We start from the raw sequence: 26,762 nt of genomic DNA on the forward strand, positions 1-26,762 counted from the left end.
CAGAGATCAGAGTCAAACAGTTACGAAAATGAGTTTTATTTCTCTGAAATGTTTGTAGAAAACAAAACGAAACAAAAACATTTTAAGGCATATATTGCACTGACTACTCCAAGTTTCTATGAAGGCAGGGAAGGTTCCCTTGATCCCAGTTAAGGCACTAATGCCAGTTTCACTGCCTGAACTTAATCCATGATGCACTGAAATTAAAATATACAACATATCCATCATAATGCATTTGGTCATACTGGGGAAAAAGCTACATGTTTCATTTCTGTAGAAGCATTATGCCAACAGACAAAAAAACTTGACCCAAAGATATAGATATATATACACATATACACATGCATTTCACGTTGGCATCTAGGACCCATTCTCTGAACAACTATAATCAGGAGTTTAACCATCAGTCATTCTACAGCGGTGAAAAAATATAAACATTTAAAAAATATATTCATATATATTTATCCAGTATCCAATGGTTTCCAGTACATCAGTAACAAGGAGGAATGGTCACAGTGGATTTGAATAGTGGTAAGACCAGCGTTTGTGAAACTGTTGCTGCATGGGCTACGGGAATGGTCCTCAAACTGCGATACTTATTCTGGTCCTGAGGGAAACTCACCATCTAAAGAGGGTTAGGCCTACACTTTTAAAACATGCATTAAAACAAATGGATTTTAAAACCCTATGTGAACAGCGGTCCTTCAAATGCCAAGAGGTCACTCTACAGTGCCACTTTGAAAAGAAGACTAACGTTCTGGACACATAAAGGTTGTTCTTTTTGTACATACATTCAGTTAAACTATTTAAAGCATACACAGAACAGTAGAATTAAGCTTTCTCTGGTGAACTCTACAATAGGGCAGGTCACAAGGGCCAGGCAGAATGACTGACACACAGCCCAGGGTATCCACTAGTACCCTTCACGAATGGTATGCTGGCTTTATACAGTTTCAGTTCATGCAGAGGTCTGGGGGGGAAAAAAAAGACAGACTGGACATAAAGGGAAAAAAAAACAAAAAAAACTAGGAGAGCACACCACTTACACTAAAACCAAATAGACCTTTGATTTCCTATCCATCAGACAACGTAAAAAAAAAAGAAAGGAAAGAACATCTTGTTGGAGAAACACAATACTGAAAAGTATATCAAATATGGGAGAACCATGTATTTTTACCAGACGTTGAAGCAAGCGTCCCAGGCAGAGACAGACAGACATCTTAAAACAGAGCAGTCAGAGGGACTCTGCAGGAGAGAACAGAGCAGCTACAGAAGGGGTGCTAACCGAGGACACGTCACTTATCCGTTTCATGGAAACTACGACCACAGAACAAATAGAAAAGAATGAAGAGGATGCCCTCTAGAGGAGGAGGAGAGTGGTACATGTGAAAATGCCCCTGGGAGGAGGTGAGGGATTGGCGTGCCAAAGCCAGGTTAACATCTTGTCCCAGTTCTGCAGACCCGGGCCACAGCCGTTTCTGAGTCGGGCAATACCTGGGTTTATGGGGTGTGAGAACACCAAAGCTGGTTTTGTGCCAGTCCTCAACACTATGAAAAAAAAAAGGACACTAATACTTGTTGACAGTTGAAAGGATGATGAACATTCTCAGATGTCTACAGGCATATTTGGTGCTGACTCATACTAATACAATCAATATTCTCGACTTGAGGCCGAAATGTTGTCCAACCTGACTTGGGAGATAAATACATCCCATTTTTTGTTTGTTTTTTTTTTTGTCACATGGGACATCATCTAAGGGCCGAGAAGAGTGGGGCTGGAAAAGAAATGATTGCTACACACAGATCAGCTGAAGGGCTAGTGTCTGAGCCAAATATCTCTGGTGCCCTCCCATGCCCCAGTTTAAATGATTGGTTGAAATGTGCACCCAGTCTACTAAATTTCCACCTCACGAATGGTTGTGACTGAAGCACTGATCCATTCCGTAAAAATCCACGGTGGCAGCCAAACAGCCTTTAGGAGGATTCGCTTAACAAGCCCAAACAACCACTTTCTCTCCACTCTTTCAAGCAAACGCTGCTGATTTAACATGTAGAGATGCTTCATAACTTTACAAAGTACAAGTCCACAAGACCACCTAAATGCCATAGATACATAAAGGACCACTGACCAAAGAGTTGCCACTTTCTATGCATGTCTAGGACATGTTGCTCCATAACCATCTCTCTCTCCAAAGACACAAACACACTCACATACGCACGCACACTCACACACAAACATACATAAGCCTTTCTCTACACTCCTATCCTGATTGGCGTCTTGGCAGCTGCAAGCAGCGGCGCCTTCACCATTTAATAGAGCGTGGTCCCTTTAAATCTGACACTGTGCTGCACTGACAGCCGTGATGGAACTGAGTTACGTCCTCTGCAGAGCAATCCGTTTTTCTGCACCCTCTTTTGCAGGTCTCCCAGCACCGCTGCAGAGGGGACTCCAATATGGTGCCAGGGCTTAAGACAACAAAGGCAAACTAAACCCAAACAAGACTCCAACCACCTATTAGAGGGGATTTCTGGTTTCCTTTCTTTACACAGTAAAGCCATTTTGGTAGAGTTTTTCACACTTACCACAGAATGGACTCATTATACCCCATGTTTTTCTTCTCTCCTGTTTTAGACACTTCAGTCAGAATACCTGTAGATCTCACACCCTCTCTAGCATACAAAGCAGGGTCGTGTGGAGAGATCCTAATCAGTGTGGCTGAAGAATCAAGTTGGTTCTTTAGAAAACAGGCAAAAAAAAGGGCCCATTTGATGATCCGAGAAAGGAATAAAGTGCAGAATGTATGACAACAGAAACTCAGCCACGCAGTCATTCAAACACACACACACACACACACACACACACACACACACACATTCATGAGTGTTGCTGGTGACGTTGGTGTGAAGTACAGTAACTATGTGAGAACAGCATTCAGATGTGTAAAGTCTATTGCGTGACAGCCGTGGGGCTCTACTATGCTGGTAGGCTTTGCTTGCTATGTCAAAGAGACCATGACTTCACAAGATGGTCGATTCACAGTCCAAAATGAGTTACAGTGAGGAGGAGGAGAAGGAAATTTAAAAATACCTAGTGTAATGTGGATTTTTCCAGCGATTCCCGTCTTGGTCCAAAGCATGAGGAGAATTTGTAGTGTGTCTAAACAATCACAATCCATGCGTCTTTTTTTTGCTACAGAGCTATGGTTGTAGGAGTGTTTTTGAACTGACCTGCTGAGCCCACCACCTCCTTCATGTAAAAAAAAAAAAGAAAAAAAAAAAACAGAACAGAGAAACCTTACAAAGTCCTAAAATGTCCTGATAAACCTTTTGTGTAAAAAACACTTCTGAGGAGGCCACCTCTTGCCCTCTCAAGGAGTTCTCCTCCAATGGGAGGTGGGGGGTGCTAAGGACAGGAGCCCAGTCTCTCCCCACCGCAGGGGCTTAAGCTAGGAGGCGACTACCACAGCTGGCCTTTCATCAACAAGTCTCACGAGGGACACCACTGCCTCTTCTCAGGAAAGTAACAAGGCAGGCGAGGGAGCGCCTGCCACTGTTCTTTAACCAGTAGAGAGCCCCATTAAGATGCAGGGACACACGTAGCCAGAGGCCATGTCAGAGGAATAGGCAAAATGTCAGTTTGGAAGGGGGACGTTGGTCAGGCTGAGGATGGGGAATGTTAGCTACTCCCTGGAGTTTTGTTTAACGGTGTAAAGTTTTCACTTTTGTCCTCTCACTTCTCCCACACACACACGCGCGCACACACACCTCTGCTCTTTAGTTGACCTTCTCCGAGACTGTGTGCAAGGAGTGGCTCCACACGGCTGGTGTGGCGCTAGGGCTGGCAGTGACGGTGGCGGAGGTGGCTGCCTGTCTGACGTCGCTACGCACAACGCTCCACGTACCCACCTGGCAGCCGGCGGGCGATCCGGCCATGACCGTGGCGCCGCCGCCCTGCAGAGCCGAGGGCAGTGGGGAATGGGAGCCAAACACCGGCACAGACACTGGGATCACAGACTTCTCTAGCGAGCTCAGCTGGATGCTGGAGTCCCTGTTTGGGGTCGGGGCAGCTGGGGGGCTCTGTGGCTCGGTCTTGATGGCCCTGACTATGCAGGGCTCAGACTTGATGGCCGGCTCGGGGGACGGCGTGGCAGACGCCGGAAGCACCACCATTTGCTTCTCCTGCTGCTGCCTCTTCTGGTGCTCCTGCTCCGCGGCCCTCTGCAGCGCAGCTTCCACCAGCAACTTCAGGTCACTGAAGTCCTGCGAGGGGCAGAGCTCTGGTGGGGTCGGGGGAGGCGTGTTGAAGAGGCCCCCAGTTGGGCTCGCCGTGCCCAAGGTGGTAATAGAGGTGGTGGTGGTGGCAGAGAGGGGAGGTATGGAGGTCACAGCGGAGGGGTTGGAGCTTGAGTGAGTGGTGGTGATGGGGGACTGCTCGTCGCACCGGTGCCCAAAGTGGGGCTCCTTCTTCAGTAGACCCTGCGCGTCCACCTGCATGAGGGCCCGCACGGGGCCGTCCCTGCCAGGCAGACAGCCGGCGCCGGTCAGGATGGCCGTGGCAGTGTTGCCCAGGAGGCTGAGGTCGAGCGTGGGGGCGGGTCGGATGACGGAGGGGCGCAGGGCTGGGAGCGAGGGGGCTGCGGGGCTCTCCGGGGAACTGGGGCCCCCGGCTCCGCTACCACCGCTGGAGTGGCGGCCCTCGGCCTTGCCGGCGCGGCGCGAGATGGTGAACTGGGTGGGGTCCTTTCCGTCCTTACGCAGCAGGTCGGGCAGCAGGCGCCTCCGTGCGTTGATGAACCAGTTACAGATCTGAGAGGACAATTGCGGCAGGGTTAAAAATCTGAGTGACAGCAGAGGACATAAGCTTAAAAAAAGCATGATTTAAAAATAAATAAATAACAACAATAACAATAATAAAAACCTCAAAAACATTTTGTATGTGTTACACAACAACAAAAAAAGGATGAGCCTTCAATTTCTTTTACATGTGCACAGTGGAAAAATGTTACAACTTTAATACAGATCAAGGTTTTCAAGATCAAAGTTGAATGTCAAAATGATCTTTCGGCAAAAATAACAACGGGACATCCGTCCACTCATGAGGAGGGAATGTCTGGTGTTCACTGACAGGCACTCTCCCTTTGTCCCGCTGTCAGTGATCGTGTTAGTCAGCGTGCCATGCTGTCTGCTCCGACTGCCCCCTGGTGGCAGTGTTTTGGCAATGCAGCACAAAGACAGCTGGCCCTAATGAAGGCTGTGCTGTGATCTGCCCCAGACACAGAGAGCAAAGGCCCCAGCCGACTGCATTCCAACGCACTGACAAAACACCAGCAATCCACTTTCAAGGACAATCTGCCTGCCTTCACTACTTCAGCGTCTACTGCCAGGAGTGGTTGGAAACTAGGATGGCACCTCCAGTGTTTCGGGCTAGTTTGAGTGCAAGTTAGAACACGAGCTGATTGTTTTATTCCTTTGCTGGAAAAGTCTGACTTGGTTCGCTTAAAATGACGCACTCATGCACTGACCTACTTCTAGCACCTGAGTTAAAAGAGGCTATCTATTGTACTTTCTGACAGACTTTGGATCTAAACATTCACACATAACTCTGTATGTGGGACACATACATCAGACAACGATATGGTTAAGTCATGTTCCAAAAGACAGTGTGATTATCTGTTCACCTGAAGCACAGAGAGGTTGGTCTGTCCAGAGAGGCTGAGCTTCTCCTGCTCAGAAGGGTAGGCGTTGAAGCGGTGCTCAAACAACCAACTCTTCAGAACCTGTACTGCTTCCTTGGGCAAGTTCCCACGACGGCGGCGCTTCCCAGAGCCCCCTGCTCCTCCGGTTCCCCCACTGGATAGGTCCAAGGGGTAACCCTCATCTTCACCTGCGTCACTGTCTGACATGGCTGAATATTCTGTCTCTCCGCCTCGTTCCTCCTCCAGCGCTGGAGATACAGAAATGAACAAGTGTTACAAAAAAGCACCCAACAGGCACTGAAATTGAACCAGGGCCCACAGATAAGGAATAACTGCTCCAGATTCAACGGACATGATTTAGGCAAACAATAAAAAATAAACATATACCCATTTAACCCTACACAATCAACACGGCATAAATAAGTTTACTATAGCGACAATGACGTTTTGAAATATAAAAAAAACTATTACGATTTCAGCGCTCTTATGGCACTAAAGAGAACAAAACGTTCACAGTAAACAGCAATAAAGTTGGACTCCGACGGCACTTTGTACGCTCGAGTTCTACGTAAACAAAGAGTTTGGCTTCCCGCTTCCAATTCTGAAGACAGCTGGTTTATCGACGTAACAAATTGTGTCGTGCTATTGTAGGGCACCGGAGTGAAAAAGGAAACGTATGAGCATGATAACGACTTCCATTAATTGCTAAAGTTATGTTTGGTGAATGATTTGTGTTTACTTAATTGTGGCAAGTGCCGTTCGTATACGTTTCAAAAACGGTGCTTTGCCGAGTTGGCCTAGCTTTGCTGGGAGACTGGGAATTGCAGTAGCCCAAAATGTCCCTGTCTGCTGGTGTAACCCGAGACCCTCCGAAGAAGCCAGAATGTGGGAGTTCCTGAGTCTGATTCTGCTAACAAAGGAGATGGTGTGCGTCAATATGCATCTGAAACAACGAGGATTTGAGATTGCTAGCCTTCTCAATAGACAAGTCTTCACGTCTTTAGAACTTCACATTGAGACAGCAACATGTGCTAATGCTAATATTATGTTTAAATGTGGCTGAAATCTTAACGTCAAAATGCTTTGTTTCCTAGTCTAGCTAGCCAAGCTGGCTAAAGTCACTTTAAAGAGACCTGTTTGCGACGCATGTTGTTGCGTGTCAACTTATCTCCAGTCTGGTCTCGATTACTGTAACAAGTGTAAAAAAAAGATAATAAAAAAAAAACAAAGACGGGACATGGACGCATTGTCTAGTTTCGTAAGTTAGTCACATGGAAATAACGTTGAAAGACTTGACAGATGTTCTTGGTCGGGGTGCGTGGGTTGGGTTGAGATAATCCTTCCCTGTCAAACAGTGTGGGGGAAAGAAAAAAACTTTCTTAACTCGCAAATTACCAACGATAAAATGTGTTACACACAGCAGTTCTGTGTCCGAACGTTTTTATTTGATAAATGTGTTAAGAGGGCGAATTTAACGACTGGCGAATTCATTATTATCGGCCAAATGTGCTTTTTGTTAGTTTGGGAATTGGAGTTGTAGTTACTGGGTCGCCATCCATTGTTTCTTTGAATCCGTTAGCAAGCTAGCTAGCTAAGTTATGCTAACAAAGTAACCATGGCTTACTTTTGTTCCTCCACTTCTTTGGCTAACGTTACCCAAATATCCCTTTTGAGTAAAGTTAGAATATGAACGTCACATTTCTCTGGTAATTTTCGGAGGGGAACGGGGGTCATAAACCAAACTATGCATTACATTCATGTCAAACGTTATTCGCCACACATGCTGATTCTAAGGCCTGGAATTTCCAGCAGACAAGGGAAACTTTTCAAGACAAGCTACCATGAGCTAACGTTAGCTAGCAAACAATGCCACACGCTAGCTAAATGCAGAAGGACGACGACTGGAAATCCCCCTTTTCAATTCAAACTCGCAAGCAAGGAAAGCAATTCCCTTCTTTGATGCGACGAAGCGACCAGGGGTTTACATAACGTTAACATCAGCATACAATCAAATGTAACATCTTTCAATGCGATAAGGTTATATCAATAAGCCAGATTTCACGACCCTGTGAGAGCATCATAAATAATCACTTGCTGGAAATCCGTCAGACTAAAACGTTTAAATCTGTTAGCGTGGTGCCCTACATTCCTTAAATAAATGTACAAAGAGTCCTCATGCAAACGCACAACCAAAGCCAACACGACTGTTCGCCGTGGCTCCGCCAGATGGACACCATGCTCGCTTCCAAAGACAACTAGCTGGTTAGCTGTCCCTCCAAATTCAAACACAAACACACACGCTGCATTTGCTCACGACAAAAAGCCACATTCCTTTTAAAACCAACAGGCGAAATCCTCACCAGAAACCGAACACAGCTTCAACGTAAAGAGGGAAAATATAGCCCGTTTGTACCTACCTCTTTTGACTGGTTTCATTGTTTGTGGCTGGTCTGAAAACGGGCCGCTATCTTCGAAGTTCCTTAGGAAAACGCGTGTCGTCCACAAAACGGTGACAACGGGCTTTTCTTCTGCCAAGCACAAGGTGTTGCACACGTTTGACTGACTAATTTTCTCACGACGTAACGTCAACGTTTAGTTTCTGTCGATATTAGTATTTTTCTTTGAGGCTAATTCAGCTGGAACGTTGCTTTCCATGGCCATACATAATTCTCAAAAACGCGTTTTGTTGATGTGTGGTTTGATCCTTTTACCTGCAGCTATCTCCGCCAGCTTTCTTGGCTGGTCTGCTGGCAGCTGACAGTAGCGTCTAAACCCTCCTCTATGGTACTGGGATCCAATCATAGACCGTGTTTCACAGCAGACAAGTCAGTGTCATCACAACTGACTGCCAGAGATGCATTTCATTCAAAAAGCGACTGAATAACTTGGGCTATTTTCAGTTTATTTATTACATCACGGTATCCTTTGAATTAATAGCACGTTTTAGACTATTACACGATCCACTGCCGTCGTTAATTTAAAGGGAAAATACAGCCATGTGTTCGCTGAAATACTTGTTTCGTTTATTTTGTGAAGAACGTAGGCCTAATATTTCACATTCAACCAGCGTTGCCGTCTTGTCATTCTGTTTGGTCATTCTGGTGACGCATTCAGTGTAGGCCAACATTTTGAACTTTTTCCAGATGGAATTTGTCAATGGAATGTCCACGAGCCGCCAAAGAGAGCACACTTTCTGGCTTAAGTGACTTGGCCTGTAGCCTACACTGAAATAATAATAAAAAATACATGATTGCAGTGCTATCACACTCATCACAATCCAACCTGTTTGCAGCATTAACATTAGTTTGATTAATAAAATCTTGTTACAGACTGCGTCGACCTAACATTTGAAACTAGCATCAACAGGCCTATGCTGAGTGTTGACCGACTTATCGACATGTTGAAGTTAAAATTAGTTCCAAGGACCAAAAGTGATTAGTAAGAAAGTATAATATTTTATTGTACTTCTTTGCATACATGCTGTGGTGTAACGAAGCAAAGGCTACAGAATTGCCACTGAATAGGTCGAGGCCTTTCACTTTAACAACTTGTCAGGTATCCACTCCCACATAATGGTCACTCAGACCACATTTTGACTAGTCAAAAATAGGCCATCTGCTTTGACCCACTGAGCAGATACAACTTTTTTTTATTATTATTATTTTTTTAAAAAAACACTCTCATATTGCTATTTTGTAAAGTTCTAAGCATGGAATAACACAATAAGGGCAGGTCCCTTTATAACTTCTAAGCATATGGAAATCATGGAGACAATGATAGTTTTAATGCAGTTCATTTTTAAAGTTTTTATTAATTACTAATCCAAAAACCCTGACATACACAGTCTAACTTTGTATAGCATAATATATACTGAAATCCTAGTCATTAAAATATGTGCTTGTCTCATAAAATATTGATTATCAATTGTTATGGTAGTAATAATTAATTTGTTTATTTTTTGCTACAAACTCTTGCAGTAAGAGTACTGTCGGCGTTCGTCCTTCATCCCCCCACTCCTGTCCCACAGCATCTTATGAGTTGACGAGTAACTGAGTACAGCCAGGCAAAGAACGACAGGCTTATTTTTGCATGTTGAACCAAAGGACCAGCGAGGGAGCTGCCAGACCTGAATCCCAGCACAGACACACAACGGGGCATCCCTTTGTTGAGGCTGTTGTAGCCGGACGGGCTCTTGTTAATTGCCTAGCCGTGTTAACATTGTGCTGTCAGTCAGTCAGTCATTCACGCAAAGATCCCAAGTGTACTTAGAAAAAAAAGAGTATCAGTGTAGATTCCAAGCAATAAGAAGAATCCATCATCAACCTGAAAATAAAAAAAGTGTCTTCATGTCCAGCAATCATGACCCATAGTGTTAAAAGTTATGGAGAGAGACTAAAATGCATACAAAGGAGAAAGGTGTTCTTTTTGGGAACTTTTCAATGCTGTTGAAGATAATTCACTTCAATACTGTATGGGTCTTACAGACCCCCTGTAATTCCCAAGAAAGTAGGACACAAAAGTAAAACATTGATAAATCACACATATGTAAAAATTAAGAAATATCAGACTGGTGAAGACATAGAGAGAGGAATTAGTTTGGATGGAACAGCTTAATGTTCTCTACACATCAGAGACTTGGTGAACGTACAATATTCAAAACACAAATTACCATTCAAAAAAATAAAAATAAAACAGAAGCTAACCAGTGACACATTGTAACTAATTTTGAACCAAGAAATCCAAACCTAATGAAGTATGGGTCAAAAAGACAGCGGACTTCCTCTTAACACGAATACATTGCACTGAATGTCAACCCAGAAGTGATTCACTATTCTGAGTTATGTGTAGAATACTTGTGGTTTTGAAGACTGAAGCATGAAGAAAAGCTTGCCAGATGCCTGAGCAAGACTGCAATCTCGCAGTCACTGACTCTAGACAAGAGTTCTGGCTCAACAAAATACTGCTCTCACTTCAGTGAGTGACGCTCAGGGTGTATTTTAGGACAAAATTATCATCGCACAATCGGCCATAATTACACACAAGGAAATGGCCCATCCATGGCAGCTTAGTGCCCATGTCTATCATCTGTTACTCCTGAATGAAATCCCCCTCTTTATTTAAAGTGAAAAGGATACTTCAGGATAATCAAACAATTAAACAAGTCAGTTGATAGTTTGACCACTGTGTAAGTGTTTTTTTTTTTTGGTCTGTAAAAGAGAGACAAGCAAACCCAATGTATTTTCTCTCCCACACAAAGCCCTTCTCATTAACATGCTGCGACTGGCTGTGACTGACACAATATATTCCTAGACCGCCAGAGTAATGTATTAGCTATATACCATCAGTGGCAGTCTTAGCACATAGTATCCCTCCCTTTTGGCATCACAATCATTTTGTTGTGTCAAATGCTTTTAATTCCATTTGCAGGTATGGACAAAACCGGTATGCTGATGTGTGTGTTGACAAATGTGTCTTCCGTCATCAACAGCAACTGTGACCGACTGGGCTGGTGCAGATGCCGCTGGACTGAGAATACGTACAAAAATGCACCCCTTTACCACATCATTCAGTTTTTCATCCGAGAGATGATTGCGTTTTGTTTTCTCCCAAACTCAGAACATCAAGGAAAAACTGCAGTTCAAATTATTGCACTCTAACAAAACCCGACCAAATATATAAACATAGTTTCTTGTTTTCTATCATGACAAGGCCATTGCCATCATGAGACAGTCGTAACAATTCAGGCCTAGATTGTAGACACCAACACGCAACTCCCCAGTATTAAAGCTGTCCTCTCACAAACAAGCTGCCAAAGCTGTCAGCTATGCAGCAGGGCCAGGCTCTGCCGTGTGGGATAAACATCAGGCCGTCGGCACACAAAGCCCCCCGAGGTGTGAACGATGCGCTCTGCGCCAAATGGAAGGAGCCTGCAGGAACCACAGAGAGCCTCATTCACACAGGCCCTTAACAGGCCAGAGGGACCATCACAAACCAGCAAACACAAAACAGCACACACAATAGCCCACTATCAGGAGGCCATTTTGTGTTTGTTGTCCTGAAAGGAGGGGTGGACGACCCTGAGCTTTTCCTATGCAAAAGGGACCACTAGAATCACGGCTATCACACACATACATACATACACATCCTGTCTAAAGTGGAGCTGTCGGGATGGTTGGGGCAAAATAACTTTAATAAGGCAGAATGAATGAAGCAATTCAGAAGACAGGCTTTAGGGAAGCACTGAGGTGCTCGTTTGTCTTGTGTGGGACTGACAGAGGGGAGTCAGGGAGCCACAGGAAGGATGAGATTTTGTATTGTAACCCGACCCTCTCCCTTTCTGCTTGAGTCAACTTGAGTCAGTTCAGGAGGCCTTTCAGCTCCACTGCTTCTAGGGGGAATGGAGAAGCAAGAAGTAACTGCGGCACACATGACATGTAACGGAGATGGAAATGATGCGACGACTCTGAGTGACCCTTAAAACTGTGAAATGAGACCTTGTGACACAGAAACGGAATCATGCTGAGGAATGCTTTAGACAATGTTGATAGACTAATGACATGATGTGTCTAGGAAGTCTTTCACTTAAACAAGCACAACTGTGGAGCAATCAGGAAGAGAGAAATACTTGGACTCCAGGTAAGCAGGTCATAACATTGCAACACCATGTATAAACATGAATTTTGTACACAACCCTTTTAGATAAGAAACAATTATAAACTAACATTAACAAATAAATTAGATCCAAAACAGGTTTTGGATACAATGGCATGGAAATATGGCAGTGGAATCCATCAACCTCCTACATATAACCATTTCATTGAGAAAATATATCTGGTCTGTGGCCAACAGATATGATCTAACCATTTAGAGGACTTGACAACTTAAGATTGTCTACCACCCTCTAGTGGCTGACGAATAGCTAAAAACAACAGTGCCACTGAATCTGGAAACGGCCCTGTTTACTACTGAATGGTAGACATGACAAAGATACTATTGTGGTTTCATAGACCAATGCAGTATGTCGACCATCCGTTGTCTTTGCTAAATTAAGTCCATCACATCCTCTCACACTGTTTATGATTATTTTAAGAATATAGTCTTTCACTAGTTGCAACTGTCTTGGAATACCATGCAACAGATATATATTGTGCTTCATATTTAAAAGTATGGCCTCTCAGAGATAAAATACTATTGCATTTGTGGTAAACACTGAACATACAAAAAGGTTAACAGAAGAAAATCTACAAACACTGCATTTTTAAGAGTAGTGTGTAGAATTTGAGAGTTAATTTCAATCAGTAACTTGAAAGATTATTTTGCTTATAGAGGCTTGTAAGGTAGGAGTTAGATCTGTTAATGAAGGCTTCATTAGATTCCCCTTTTCCTGATGACAGTAGGAAATCCATGCATGTGCACAATGGTAAAAACAATGACAAAAAGATGAGTGTAGTGTAACTGAATTTAATGATTGATCTTTTTGTTTCAAATATAAAAACATGTGCAGATTGCTTGGTCGGCGTATGGGGGAAAGGAGCAACAATGGCAAATGGGTAGACAACACAATTACAAAAAAATAAAATAAAATTAAAATAAGGGCAAAATATCTTTGCCTCACTTCATTCAGATGTACAGGGCATGACTGGCTAAAAGGCTGTAGCGAGTGCAAGAACAGAGTGTTAGCACATGCGTAATGAATGCTACAACCCATAATGGGACGAAACATCTCGAACAATCAGCCCGTCCCAGTAGTGGTTTTTCAAATCTGCTGAAAAGTGTTTGGACATGCCAACAACTTTAGAGGGGGAAAAGAAGTCCTCTTGAAATAATATACCATCTGTGTAGTGCTACAAGTTTACCACTAGAGGCAGGCAATGACCAATGTTTCTAAAAAACATGAAGGTACAGTTCATGGATCATCCGCATGATAGGATCATGGCTGATGCAAGAAAACATTCCAAAAGCGTTGCCTTGACATTTGTTTATGAGAATACAACAAAAAAAACTTGACAAAATGGACACGACCATTTGAAATTAAAAGTTTCCCAGTCCTGTTGGGGCTACTTTAGCAGATTAGACCTTCTATCAAAACTAAACTTTTATCAGCTTCAAAAAACTAAATCATTCCACTAGCTAAATAATATACTTTCATTCTGCTGCATTCACACATTTCATGAACATTTAAATGTTCTCCTCTGCACGTAATGTACCAGCTTTGGAGTTGAACACTGAGAGTGACAAAAAAAAAACTGGTAAGAGGTGGAGATGCATCTTCAGATTGACAGAGGCCCATATCATCTGCAGTGAACTGACAACAAGAGATGACTTGCTAAGGCGGGGCGTGGATGGGGGGGTCACACCTGGCAATACAACAAAATGGCTGTCACTTCAAACTCCCCCAAAAGGGACAAACCAAAACAGTAAAAACAAAATGGTGGCCATTTGCTGGGGACACCTTTACATGGCATGGAGGCATACTGCAAAACAGAAGCACCATACACTTATTCCGCCCCAAAACACAAACTCCGTAGACGAAATGAGACCACCTTGAGGAGAGGCAGAAAAGAAATTCTGGGTGCTGGTAAAAAGAAATAGGGTGATGAATGAATTCTGTTTTGTGTGTGATTCTTCTTGTTTTGCTTGCATGATAGAATGTCCCAGGACCTCCAGAGTCTGGGCCCAGCTCTCTCATCACTCTTTTTGCATTCCGCACGACGCCTTCTCCCCCATCTCCATCCCACATGAGAGGTGGTGGTCTATCTGAGCCCAGACTGAACGCCACACAGGGCATACACGTAAAAAACATTGCATTCAAAGAATAAAAGAAAGAAGAAGCAGAAGGGGAGAAAACAGACAAGAACAGGAAGACAGTGATTGTGGAGGGCCAGACATGAAAAAGAGTGTATTTCACTGAGCGAGCACGTGTTATGCAGGTCGGAGTGTGAGTGTGTGTGTGTGTGTGTGGAGTGAGTGTTGGTGTCCGAGAGTGAGTATTTTGCAGTGCTTTACAAGGAGTTCTGTGCAGACTAGCGAGCTGGGGGTAAAGGGGGCCAGTGGGGTGGGAGCCAAAACAACACGTGGCTGAGTCCCAGTCCACACATTAGAAGATCTCTTATCCAAGATATTAGAACATTTAAATCAGTCTGATATAGTTTTTTTTAAAGGAGATAATATTATCAATAACCATTTTAATAATAATTATATTAACAATAATAACAATAATAATAATAACAATAGTAATTGGAGTACTAATGGTGAAGTCTGCGTGAGGTTTTCCTTGGTAGCCGCTTTGGAGGTGGCCACTGCCGGTGCATCCCGTTCTCCAAAGTCCTGTTGCGTCAGTCTTGATTTCTTTATTTATTTTTTAAAACCTCCCATCCCTCTGGGCTGTTTTGTTTTTGTCGTTTTATTTATTTTTCCTTTCAAGCAAGTACTGTCTTGACAATACAAAATAAAAGAATGGTATTTTCCCTGTGACGGTGGACTGGAGGCCAAAGAGCTCTTTCAGTCTTGTTCCTGGTCCCTCCTCCAATCATATGCTCGCTCTCATTTCATCTCACCCATGTCTAAGCCTTAACCTTCACTTCAATGCTCCATCTACCGTTCGCCATTTTTGTTTTTGCCTTCCTGCCCTAATGTGTAACTAATCTTAATACTATACCCCACCCCTCACAACCCCCCTGATTTCTGTCTGTCTCCCCCTCTCTCAGAGTCGCGTCTGGGCCTCGGGGACGTAGATCTCGATGCTGTCTGCGCTCTCCGTGGCGGAGTTCTGCTTGACCGACGCCGCCCTCTTGGCAGCCATGAGGCGCTTGCGGGCCTCCTGCCGCTGCTTGTCGGCGGCCGAGTCGCTGCTCTTCTCGCGGCCCAGCGCCGGCTTGCTCTTCCCGGGCTTCTTTGGCACTGCAGGGACCGGCTTCTGGTTCTCCTGCGGGGGGAGGGCGAGGGAGCAAGTATCCAGAGAGAGAGAGAGAGAGAGAGAGAGAGAGAGAGAGAGAGAGAGAGAGAGAGAGAGAGAGAGAGAGAGAGAGAGAGAGAGAGAGAGAGAGAGAGAGAGAGAGAGAGAGAGAGAGGGGAGACCGAGAGGGGTGGAGGGAGAGTGGAAGCAAGGGTGTGAAAGTTAAACAAGTGTGTGAAGTGTAGTGAGCGAACACACAGAAACTGTAAACCTAAATCCGCATACATACAATGACGCCAGTTTATACAGTAGACTCACAAACAAATGCTTTAGACGAATAAATCTCAGTCCTACTTTATAACACGGTGACACCTGATTCTAGCAAGAAGTAGTTACAGGGACTGTAGTTATAGGAACAGTCAACTTCTAAATCAGTTCTTCTAATTACTCTCCCCCAAAACCTGTTTTCATTGCCATTTGGACTGGCCATAGGAATGGGTAGGAGGGTGTAAGGAGTGACTTAAGCATTGCACCGGTGTTAATAACATTGTCATTTGCTACTGGGTTTAAAACAGGCACTCACAAGCCTCGCTAAATGTGAGTAAATTAGCCTACATTTTTAAATGATTTGAATGACCCTCAAGGTCTACTGTTACTTTAAGCAAATCCTGATGCTGCGCATTTTGCTTTTCTTTTTTTGCTGTGGAAAACAGCTGTGATGGAGCAAGCAAACATGCTGGTTAACAGTAGCCTAACGTTAGTCATCAGATCCGTTTGGAAAATGGATTTATTCCGGAGAGCTCATTGATGTTCCCATGAATAAAGAATGGTTGATGATGTTTGATTTTATTGTCACCAAAGTAATAAGTAACATCTGGTATTTTAGTGGAATGGTTGCCATGCCATAGTACGCCAAGTTACAGGTTATGAACAATGGTGTGATCCAAGTGTCCTTAGTTGTCCTAAAGTGTGTGCAATTACATTTGATATTTTGGAGATTCGTTGTGTGTATCCCGTTAGTTACACATTTTTTTGGACTTTATGATTTGCATTACTGACAGCCAGCAGGCATGTAAACAGGTGGGGGAAGAAATGACTGCACTATATTAGAGAAATGAGGGACCAACTTAAAGTAGCAGCCTATGCATCTCAAACTGAACTCAGAACAAAAAGATCAGGGAAAGATCTTTCCCCACCCGCTCAGCCTAGTAGGTTACTGCATTTAAGAAATAAGGGACTAACTTACAGTCAATTTACAAAGAGATTGTGTAACACTGATCTGAGCAATTTTTTTTGCCACTAGTAAACTACATCTGTCCTCTGCCAAATACAGTTGCATTTTCAGCTCTGAACAAAACCATTAAGGAATTATTTCAGCAAAGTGGGACATGCGTAATGTTTAATTCCTCGGTCAGGACAAATGAAACAGACGTGATGGACAAATGAAGCCAGCAGTTTAAGGCATATAAACTTTCCACAACTTCAATATGTTACAAATAATCATGAATGACACTTGAAAAGGTTTCATTTCAGATAGATTGTTGTTGGGCTCTGCGTCATTAGGTATTGTCTGATAACAACTCTTTGTCATCATTCTGAAGCGTATCTCGTGGTTATGGAAATATCATGCATATGGGTGATTAGTTTTTGAAAGCTATAACAGAAAGTGGTCCCCTTTAGATCATCAACATCATCAGTCTCCACAGGTTAACATGGAAAAACTTGATATCCTACCCAACATAGGCCATTTCTAACACTGTTTTTCCATGCCTCAACCCCTTAAATGATATAGATTAATGCAAGGCTGTTCACCATCCATTTGGGTCCGGACTGGAGCATAGTGTGTTCTGCATGTCGTCCATTCTCCTTTATAAAGCCTCTGACAGTAATACATTTCTGTACATTTTGCTTAGACAGGCAGCGCAGATTTTAAAGACAGCACTGCTGTGAATGCAGGGTTGACAGTGTGTTTGGCTTTTGAGTTAGACCAATCATGTAGACCTAGGTCACTAAAAGACCCTGCCCTGAGGTAGGAGCTGGAAGAGTTACAGGAACTGCGGTCAGAGGAACTTAATAATCCCCAAATTGGTCTGGTCCAAACACGACAAATAAAGGGTTCTAGGAACGGCAAAAATCCCTCCGGTGCGAAAGGGACTATTGTGTACTTGGTAAGTGCATGTGTGACAAAATTAGGCAATCTTCAGCCCAATGGAGTAATGGCCCCCATTGTCCCACTAATTGGCCACATCTTCGCACACAGGAGATCTGAATAGTAGGACTCCATTGAAACGGACATTGTATTTTAACCAGGGTGGATGAATATAACCCCGACGTCTCTTTAGTTTTTCCTGCCTCATCAGGGCGTGTATTCACCACATCGACTACTCTTAAGTCTAACTTCTAAGATTCTAAATAAAAAACAAAAATCTTTGTCCTAAACCCTATTCACAAAGCCATAGTTGGTTTGTGCCTTTACGGCATTTTAACAGCTTTGTGAATTATAGTTAGTAAAAACATTTGGAGTCTGGATACGCCCAACATTTTTTGGAGTCTGTCCTAATTTGGCAACTAGGGAGCTTTTAGTTTAAGAGGCTTTGTGAACAAGGGCCCAGGTTGAAAAGAGCTTTTAGTTGTTACTCTAATGTAACCCATCAGACTGAGTTTCATAACCACAGACTGTAGTTGCAGCTATATGTGAGGCTAAAAGATTACTAAGGTGGTAGCTGTAACCTACCACCAATCACCGTTTCCCTTCTGGTATAGACTTAAAAAGTGTGTAGGCATTTAGCTAGGTAATAATTAACACTGGTTTGCAAGACTGCTGTATCCAACCTTAACAAACACAAAAAGTAGCACACACTGTAACATACCCCAAGCTATATTTTAAAGTTATTAAAATTAGTTTTTAAATTTAGTATTCATTTGAATAGTAGCATAATAACATTTAACCTTAGCATGGCTGTAGTTGTACTTTGCTGTTTATTGTGTGGTCAGTCATTTGACCAGAATATGGTCAAACAGATATCACTCTGGAATGAATGAATAGAATGAACAGCAGATGTTTACCTGTTTTTCAGGTGAGTCTCTGTCCACTTTCCAGTCGTTGGCCTTCAGGTGGTAGAGCTCGTCAAACTTGAGGCTGATGTCCTCTATGGAGAGCTGCAGCAGGTCCCAGAAGCCTGCTAGATCCTGAGCCGTGGGCCTGGGGTTAGCATTCACATTCTACAGAGAGGGAGGGAGAGAGAGAGAGAGAGAGAGAGAGAGAGAGAGAAAGAATAAAAGAGGGTCAGCACATTCAATGGTGCTACTTTGTTTCTCCTAGCTTTTATTTAAATGTGATTTAAGACGAAGATTAGGTTTAAATTCATAAGATGTTCTACCAATGCCGTACCCTAGAGGGCGCCATAACACAGTTCTTTCCCACTACCAGTGCTCTTTTTTTTAGTCAGAAAATATCCAGAATGGATCATGAGGTCTATAAAGCCACTCACTCTCACCCTCACACACACACACACACACACACCAACTCCACTCGGATGCCTGTGGTGTACTCCAAGGTCATTTTTTTCATGGTGGACCAGCGGGTAACACAAGGCCTCAGCTGCTGGCCTGCCATTGATTTTTCATCCTCCAGCTTATGTTTCTATTATTCAGGCAGCACCGTGCCCATTTTACAGTAAAAGCAGCATCGCTCCCGAGCGGAGAGAGTAACAGCAATTAACCGGCGAGTGTCAGGCATGCACGGCAGCTGGATTATTGGCTTAACACCAAACCTGACGACTCCGACAGGGCTGCAATGCTGAGTGAGATTTCTTTCAGCACTTTATGAGGAAGGGGGAAAAAAAAACTGCAGAGTGCATCACTTCAGAATCCCTTTGATGTGAGCCTCTGTGAAAGCGACGGTGAGCAAGTGATGTGGGCTGTAGGAGTTTCGGGTTTCATTATGGAGCATGTGGGTCATCCAACTTCCTAATGTCAGGTGTGTTGTGTAGAGGGACACGTTTCACCGCCGTAATGTGGTGGATCCAAGTCAGCAGTGAAATTACAAGAGGCGTGGAGTTCTGAGATTACTGTTAACTACTGAGGAGACACTCGTGACCTTACGGAAAGATTTATGTGTACATGCTCGCAATCACTCTCGCTCACTGACTCACACTCTCTCTCACACACACACACACCTATTACTCACCAAGTTTTGTTCGCATAGTCCTCGGAACTGCTGGAACTTCTTTGACATCAGAAGCTGGGCACTCCCCACAGCACTGCGCACTTTCCCCAACACTGCAGAGAAACGGAGAAAACACACAAACACATCATGAGAGAGGAATCACACACACACACACACACACACACACGCCACGCACAAATCTATGCATACATATTTTATACACAAGCAGCCACACAGGCTGCAGAGTACTCTCTGAACTGAATGCTCCCTCATCCCTTAAAGACACAGAAACATCAGTCCCCGCTCCATGTCTAGCGTGAGACCGCATGCATACGGGAACCAGCGGAGAGAGGCAGCGGGCAGGATGAAGAGGGAGAGAGGATGGAGAGGGAGGAGAGGATGAAGAGGGAGGAGAGGATGGAGAGGGAGGAGAGGGAGGAGAGGATGGAGAGGAGGGCGAAGAGGGAGAGGAGGATGAGGGGGTGAGGCAAGGTTACAGCAGAGCAGTCAGCCTGGTGACTCGGAGGCAGGAACGTCTAACGTTAGAGCACTAAGAACATTAAACACTAGAGGCCTCCACTACAGAGCTCTTTCTCTCTCCCTCTCCCTCTCCCCATCCTTCTTTTTCTTTCTCTGTAGAGCCGAGATCATTTGTGTGCGAGAGAAGGAGGGAGCGCCAGAAAGAGAGGGGGAGCAAGAAGAATAGAGGGAATGAAGGAGGACAGAGAGAGAGAGAGAGAGAGAGAGAGAGAGAGAGAGAGAGAGAGAGAGAGAGAGAGAGAGAGAGAGAGAGAGAGAGAGAGAGAGAGTGTGTGTGAGGAGAGAGAGAGGAGAGAGAGAGAGAGAACCGCAAAAAAAATAACAGTGGAGAGCCAGGGAGAGCAACACAACTGAACACATCAAAGCGACGGCTTGTAGCAAGGGGGCAATTTGAGCAAATAAGGGCTGCTGACGAGCGTCAGAGGGCTGCTGAGAGACGGTGAGTGCGCGAGCGCAAGAGGCCATCTCCGCACAACAAGCGCCCGCTCAAAGAGAGCCCTGGCGACAATAGTCTGGCTGAACTGCGAGGCAAACCCCAAATCCCTGTTGTGCGACTCCCGATACGGTCGGCCAGTGCAATGGGTGTGCCATTGTGCGCCTCAGACAGCAGGCCTCAAAGAATGGGGGGTGAATGCGTGCCACGATGCAAAAAAGCCCCTTGTTTGCCTTGGCCTCCTGCGGCGTGTCTAATTGGATAGACAGTAGATGAACAGGAGGAATCCTGGAGCGGATTGGTCACACCTTGAGGAGCTAGAGCGGATCCCCATCAGCCGCAAGCTGCAATCGTTTAATTGCCCAAGCGGCGGGTATGGCAACTCTGATCCGCTATTATTCAGCAAGAAAACGCAATAAATGGCGTGTAGGGATGTGTGGGGTTTTTTTGCTCTCAACTCAAGTTCATCATCGGGAGGCCTCTAACCCAACCTGCTGGCTGGACGGGCCGCTCACGCACACCGCCTGCCAAAAATCACGATTTGAGCAACACTCACAGTCGAGGCAGATTCTGAGGATAGAGTGGGCCATTAGCTGAACGGATATCACGAAAGGAGGCAGATTACAGTCATGACGGACTGTGATCCGCTGGAGTTGCGTGTAAAGGCACAAGAGCTCGCCTTCTCTCCCACTCCCTCTCTCTCTGTATGGCAACACGACCAAGTTTTGGGCGTACAAAAAGCCTGGCGTGACCTGCACGATGTGCTGCTTGCATGTGAGTGGAGCTAACTGCGTTATCATATTAAAGGTGATGGAATTATGGGCTGGCTCCGCCAGGTGTCCGCGCAGGCTTGCGTAACCCTGATTAGCCCTTCGTTTGTGCTGTCAGGCCTGCATCAGGATGCTGCCTCAGGGTGCCCTAGTTCCCTCACACAGCCTCCTCCCAGCACCATCCTTCAACTCGGCATGTCATTTGGTGTGGTATGTGTGTGTGTGTGTGTGTGTGAGCGAGCATATCTCTATGGGCGACTGTGAGAGTGATATATAGAGAGAAGGAGAGAGGGATGGAGGGAGAGAGGGGGAGAGAGAGAGAGAGAGGGGGGGGGGCAGAGAGAGAGAGAGAAAGAGATAGATTATTGCTGACTACTATATGCATATTCATGCAGTGATTCTCATGAATGGCTGGCAGCTTCCTTGAGGCCTGGTTAGTGAATATTAAAACACTACAGTTGACTGCGAAGGCACAGAAAACTCAAACGCTCAAGGTGACAGAATGTGTGTGTGTGTGTGTGTGTGTAGACGCTCGCATGTGTGAGAGCGACGCCTCCGCAGTGGCGCAGTGCAGCAGGTTACGGCCCCATGAGGAGGACAGGGATGGGCCCTTTGCGGAGGCTGCCTCTCGCCTCTCGCCTCCGACGCATGTCCACCCGTGTGGACGAGGGGCTGGTCATCCTCTCGGCATCTCTGCCAGCCTGATGTCGAGGCGCTAATCTGACTTTTAATCAGGTCCACAGTAGATTAGTGTAATTCCTGGGATTACACGGCCGTCTTGTTTAGTAACCCCCAGCATTACCCACTTCATCCAAAAGGGGAAGTTTATGCCTGTGTATCTGTGTGTGTGTGCACGGTCTAATGCAGCTGTCCCCTTTTAAAGCCACACTATGTAACACATTTTTGAGGCATGTTTTTGTTTAAATGACCAACTTCTTTTGTCATCTTAAAATAATTTAAATTGGAATATGGTCAGGTGAAGGACCAAACTGGCTCTAGCAGTTTGCTGAGCGGGTCCTCTCTCTCCCGAGCAAGCTACTGCTGCTGCTCTGCCGTTGTTGCAGCAAAACTCCCCGATGTTTCTTTAAGAACATCAGCGGTTGGATTGAAGCGGACAACGCTAAGTGCAGCTGAGCGCAGGCATGCAGGCAGTCGGCCAGCGTTCCTGAAAGGCTCGCCCCTCCCAGCAGCCAGCAAATCGATCAAGTCATCAAAAAGCACTCATAGACTACTCCATAGCTGAACAGTCCACAGGGTGCACTCTACCCTGCCCAGGTTGGTGGTGCCTGCCGTGGACTGGGGAGTGGAGCAGAAGGGCTGGCTGGCTGGCTGGCTGGCTGGCTGGCTGGCTGGCTGGCTTGCTGGCTCGGTGGATGTTTGAGGCCCCGAGTTATCTAGCAGCGCGTGCCTCGCTTGCCGACTGTCAGACTGGGAGCTGCTCAGTGGAAACAGCGTTTCCTGGGAGCCGGGCCTCCTTCGACGCCTTCCAAGAAAAATATGTGATTGGCAGGGAAGTAGAGAAACCGAGAGAGAGAGAGAGAAACCGAGAGAGAGAGAGAGAGAGAGGGAGAGAGAGAGAGAGAGAGAGAGACACAAACACAGGAAGACAGGGGGAGAGATAGACTTAGAGAGAGCGAGATAGCAATAGAAAGAGAGAGAGAGAGAGAGAGAAAGAAAGAGACCGACAGACAGAGAGAGAAAGAGACAGAGAGAGAGAAAGAAAGAGAAAGCGAGAGCTGGCTTCTTGCCCTCTGACTGTCCCATGGGAGCGGAGCAGACTGACTGACCATGCTGTGGGTCTCTCCTCCCCTCAGCGCTCTCAGAGACAGGAGGCGTTGGCTGCCCCAGCAGGGCCGTCAGGCTCGCCTCAGAGCCCAACACCCATCCTCATTAGAGCCCTCCAGATCACCCCTCACTAACTAAGCAGGACGTCAAGAGGAACTGAAAGTGTCACAGCCCGTAATCACAAGGCATTTTTTTAGACTATCCTAAGTTACACTGCATGTTTCTCTGTTGCTATGGCTGAGGTCAATTCTCATGCATAAGCTTGTTTGCAGTGACGTCGGTGATTGGATGAGGAGTGCCAGGGCGGTCCTGATTGGTTGGCATGTGCTACATGACTACCGCGAAGGATGAGAGGTAAATAAAGATGACATGATGACGACAGCTGTGCATACACAGGAAATAATAAATTTTTTATGTTATATACGTAATATTCAGCTTTCAGTTCCACAATTAATGGTTTTGGTTATTGTAGGTGATTTTACTGCATCATTTATAAGCTTCACAATTATTCCCTTGCGATTGAGATCTCCTACACATGACTCTGATTGTGTCTTTCAAAATTGCGACATGGAATGAATCGTTCGATTTTGTCGTAGCCTATCACTTTCAAACGTCAAGCCCGAACATGAAAGGTCAAGAATGATGCCGAATAAAGAATGGGTCTTATAATGTCACATACTCAACAACCAGCGATTTATAGTCTACAACGCTCCGCGAAAGCACAATGAAAAGTCCAGCATGTCAGAATTTTTGAGAAATCTCTTGTTGAGAATGACACAATCACGATCAGTGTCATTGTCACGCGACCGATAGGCTACATGATCTTATAATGAGGTATAATGTGGTGAGAGTTTATAGCCTGATTACCATCGACTTTCAAAGGCTCTGCGAGACTTTAGTCTGACCAACAGCCTGTGCTAACACGGTTTCTTGCCAGCGCTGGTTGACCCGCCTCCTTTAACTGCCTCGATTTGCTACTGGTAGATGTCAGAAAGCGGATTGCCGAGTTTAAACCAATAACAACACTCTTTCCTCTGCCTTGAACACGCCTCTACCCAGAGCCGTTGGAGCTGCTCAAAGTTGATTGGTTCTCGACCAAAGGGGGCAGTTCCGCAGATTTCGGGAACTCAGAAATCCTTCTCAATGAGCAGTTGACCAGACCAGCAGCAAAAGCCTGAAGGCGTTGCGTCACTGGGAGGGCGTGCCAGGCTAGAGAGTTTATAGCTTAATGATCACATAGTCTGATATGGTCAACTGTAAAAGACCAGAAAATTGCCTAAGCTTTTATATACAGTACAATTAGGCCGTTTTAAATTCCAAAACAGTCAAGTCCATGTCTGAATTCTGGCACAGTGCGTGAGAACTTTAGGACACCCCACAGGGAGTAGTGGGTAAAGAGCCAGAGTCCACATGCATACTGCGGGTTTTAAGTTCCCTCTATCTGTCAGTCTGTCTGTTTGTCTGTCTATCTGTTTGTCTTACCCTCCTCAGAGAGCTGGTGCTCCTTGGTCTCCTGGTCCATCTGCTGGCACCAGCCCTCCATGCGGCCCGTCTCGGCCTGCAGGAGCTTGAGGAACCAGTGGCCGTCGCGCCGGCACGCGGGGGGTCCTCCGGAGCCCTGGTCGGGCCCCACCGTGCCGTTGCCGCTGCCGCCGCTCTCCAGCCAGGGCTCGGGCGGGGGCAGCGAGGACGGGTCCAGCGCCGGGTCGAGGCTCTCGGAGAACGACGACGAGGAGCTGCGCGTGGCCGAGCGGCTGGTCAGCAGCTGTCGCGCCGGGCCGCTGGTGGTGACCGCCTCGTCGTCGTGGTCACCGTTGTCGAGGGAGAGCTGCGGCTGCTGCTGCTGCTGGCCGACGGGGGGCGGTGGCGGCGAGTTGGCCACCTGGCTGCTGCTGTTGACCATGGTCTTCTTCTCGCCGGGCCTGGGCGCCGGAGCGGGGGTCGGAGCTGAGTCCTGGGATTCCGTGTCCGTCTCTTGTTTGGACGCCATGCTGCTCGAGCGGCTGAGTCTAAGGGAGGGAGGACGGACACACACGGACACACACACACACACACACACACACACACACACATTCAGATAGACAAGACACACACAGACACACGCACACACACACACATACACACACACAGACAGACACACACACACAGAGTGTAATGGTCAGTGGGGATTTTGCTCCATTCCTCCCTGGCTAGCCTGACCGCCAGCTGACCTTGGCAAGCTCACCGTCCACTTCCCACAGGGCAGGAAGCAGCTGGCAAGACGGACAGGAACTGCACACTCATTCTTAAAAACGTCTGTGTAACGTCAGGCCTACAACTCACATCAGGACTGCCGGGAAGAAGCCGTGACCTGGAATCCGGACCAAAACTTTATACGGGTCTTATTGTGACTCATACTTTAATTGAGTGGCTTATTGTTTTCCTCTGCCAAATTGACTTTTAGTCAACTGCTGTTGTAAACATGCTTTAGAAATAAATAAACCTGACTTGACTAAGATTTTAGATTTGCACTCCATACAGACATATGGACATGCAGCACTGAACCAGTGCGATAAAGATGGGGAGCAGCTGGATGCTACGCCAGTCATCCAGCATCCGTAGTTTTTCAGTCCAAGGCTAAAATTATCAGCACAAACCAGCAAAAATATTCAAATTCCTCACACACCCTGTTCCTGTTCCTGTCATTTGCAAAGTGCATGCAAACTACAGGGAAATGTTTGTGGACAAAAGGGGGGACTTTGTGGTGTGACTGAATTGTTTCTTGAGCAGGAATGGGACGGACGAGGGAACCGCACGAAACAGGAAGGAGGAAGTACTCACTGCCAGCCGTCCTCAACCTGCACTCCGATCGACTGAAATCTGGCCAGTGGCGGGGTCTCGACTCTTTGCACTTCCTGGATGCAATCCACCTGCCAACCAATCAGAGAGCAGTGTTCAGTGTTGACATTCCATTACCAAAAGTGATTGATGACAGAGATTTGGACCATGAAAAGAATTAACCTCTACAAGAGCATAACATATTAAATTGAAACTGTACCCTCAAGGCAGAGAAAAACGTAGGATTTTCAATTTTCCACATGATTCTTTTTTCTTTTCTGAATTCATTATTTTTCCCCATTTTGCCCATTTGTTTAATTTCACTGGCGAATAATATGAATAATGTGTTCAAGCCCACAGTATGCGTGCTATGCTAGCATTCTGCATTAGCCTGGTCAGAGGACTGGGGAAACCATGCTGCATGAGCACAACTCCGCAGGCTAACTCTCCCCCCACCCCTCTCTTTCTCTCGCTCTTTCTCTCTCACTCCCTTTGTCTGGCCATCTCCATCCCCACCTTTCCGTCTGTCTGCATTCATCTCTTTCTCTCGCTCGCGCTGTCAATCAATCTCTCTGGCTCTCTCCATCTCTTTTTGTCTCTCTCGGTCAGTACCTCTCTCTCCATCTCTCTCTCTCTCCCGCTCTTTGATGGATTGCCT

At 45.7% G+C, this 26,762-nt stretch overlaps 2 protein-coding genes across 3 annotated transcripts in view; both read right to left on the reverse strand.

Annotated features, from left to right (window-relative positions):
* Positions 1-20: 20 nt before the first annotated feature.
* On the reverse strand, positions 21-8,416 carry LOC134092606 (homeobox protein TGIF2). 2 transcript variants are annotated; one of them, XR_009940254.1, is made up of 4 exons: positions 8,114-8,416; positions 5,679-5,944; positions 3,089-4,806; positions 21-2,735 (listed from the first exon to the last, which is right to left on the reverse strand). XR_009940254.1 is itself a non-coding variant. In XM_062545593.1 (3 exons), the coding sequence occupies exons 1-3, from the start codon at positions 8,130-8,132 to the stop codon at positions 3,775-3,777; spliced, it is 1,317 nt and encodes a 438-aa protein (XP_062401577.1). In that variant the 5' UTR covers positions 8,133-8,416; the 3' UTR covers positions 21-3,774. The 2 variants fall into 2 exon arrangements, 1 of the variants encoding a protein (XP_062401577.1); XM_062545593.1 differs by having other exon boundaries at positions 21-4,806.
* A 4,725-nt stretch (positions 8,417-13,141) lies between these two features.
* Positions 13,142-26,762, reverse strand: part of dlgap4b (discs, large (Drosophila) homolog-associated protein 4b) — a 39,199-nt gene continuing 25,578 nt past the window's right edge. Inside the window, exons 9-13 of the mRNA XM_062545595.1 lie at positions 26,108-26,196; positions 24,770-25,296; positions 19,781-19,872; positions 18,658-18,813; positions 13,142-15,621 (exon numbers count right to left, since the gene is read on the reverse strand). Coding sequence (XP_062401579.1) covers positions 15,400-15,621; positions 18,658-18,813; positions 19,781-19,872; positions 24,770-25,296; positions 26,108-26,196 — 1,086 coding nt within the window. The 3' untranslated portion in view covers positions 13,142-15,399. The remainder of the gene's footprint in view (positions 15,622-18,657; positions 18,814-19,780; positions 19,873-24,769; positions 25,297-26,107; positions 26,197-26,762) is intronic.

The sequence above is a fragment of the Sardina pilchardus genome, chromosome 9 (genome assembly GCF_963854185.1).
Source record: "Sardina pilchardus chromosome 9, fSarPil1.1, whole genome shotgun sequence".
Taxonomy (NCBI): Eukaryota; Metazoa; Chordata; class Actinopteri; order Clupeiformes; family Clupeidae; genus Sardina; species Sardina pilchardus.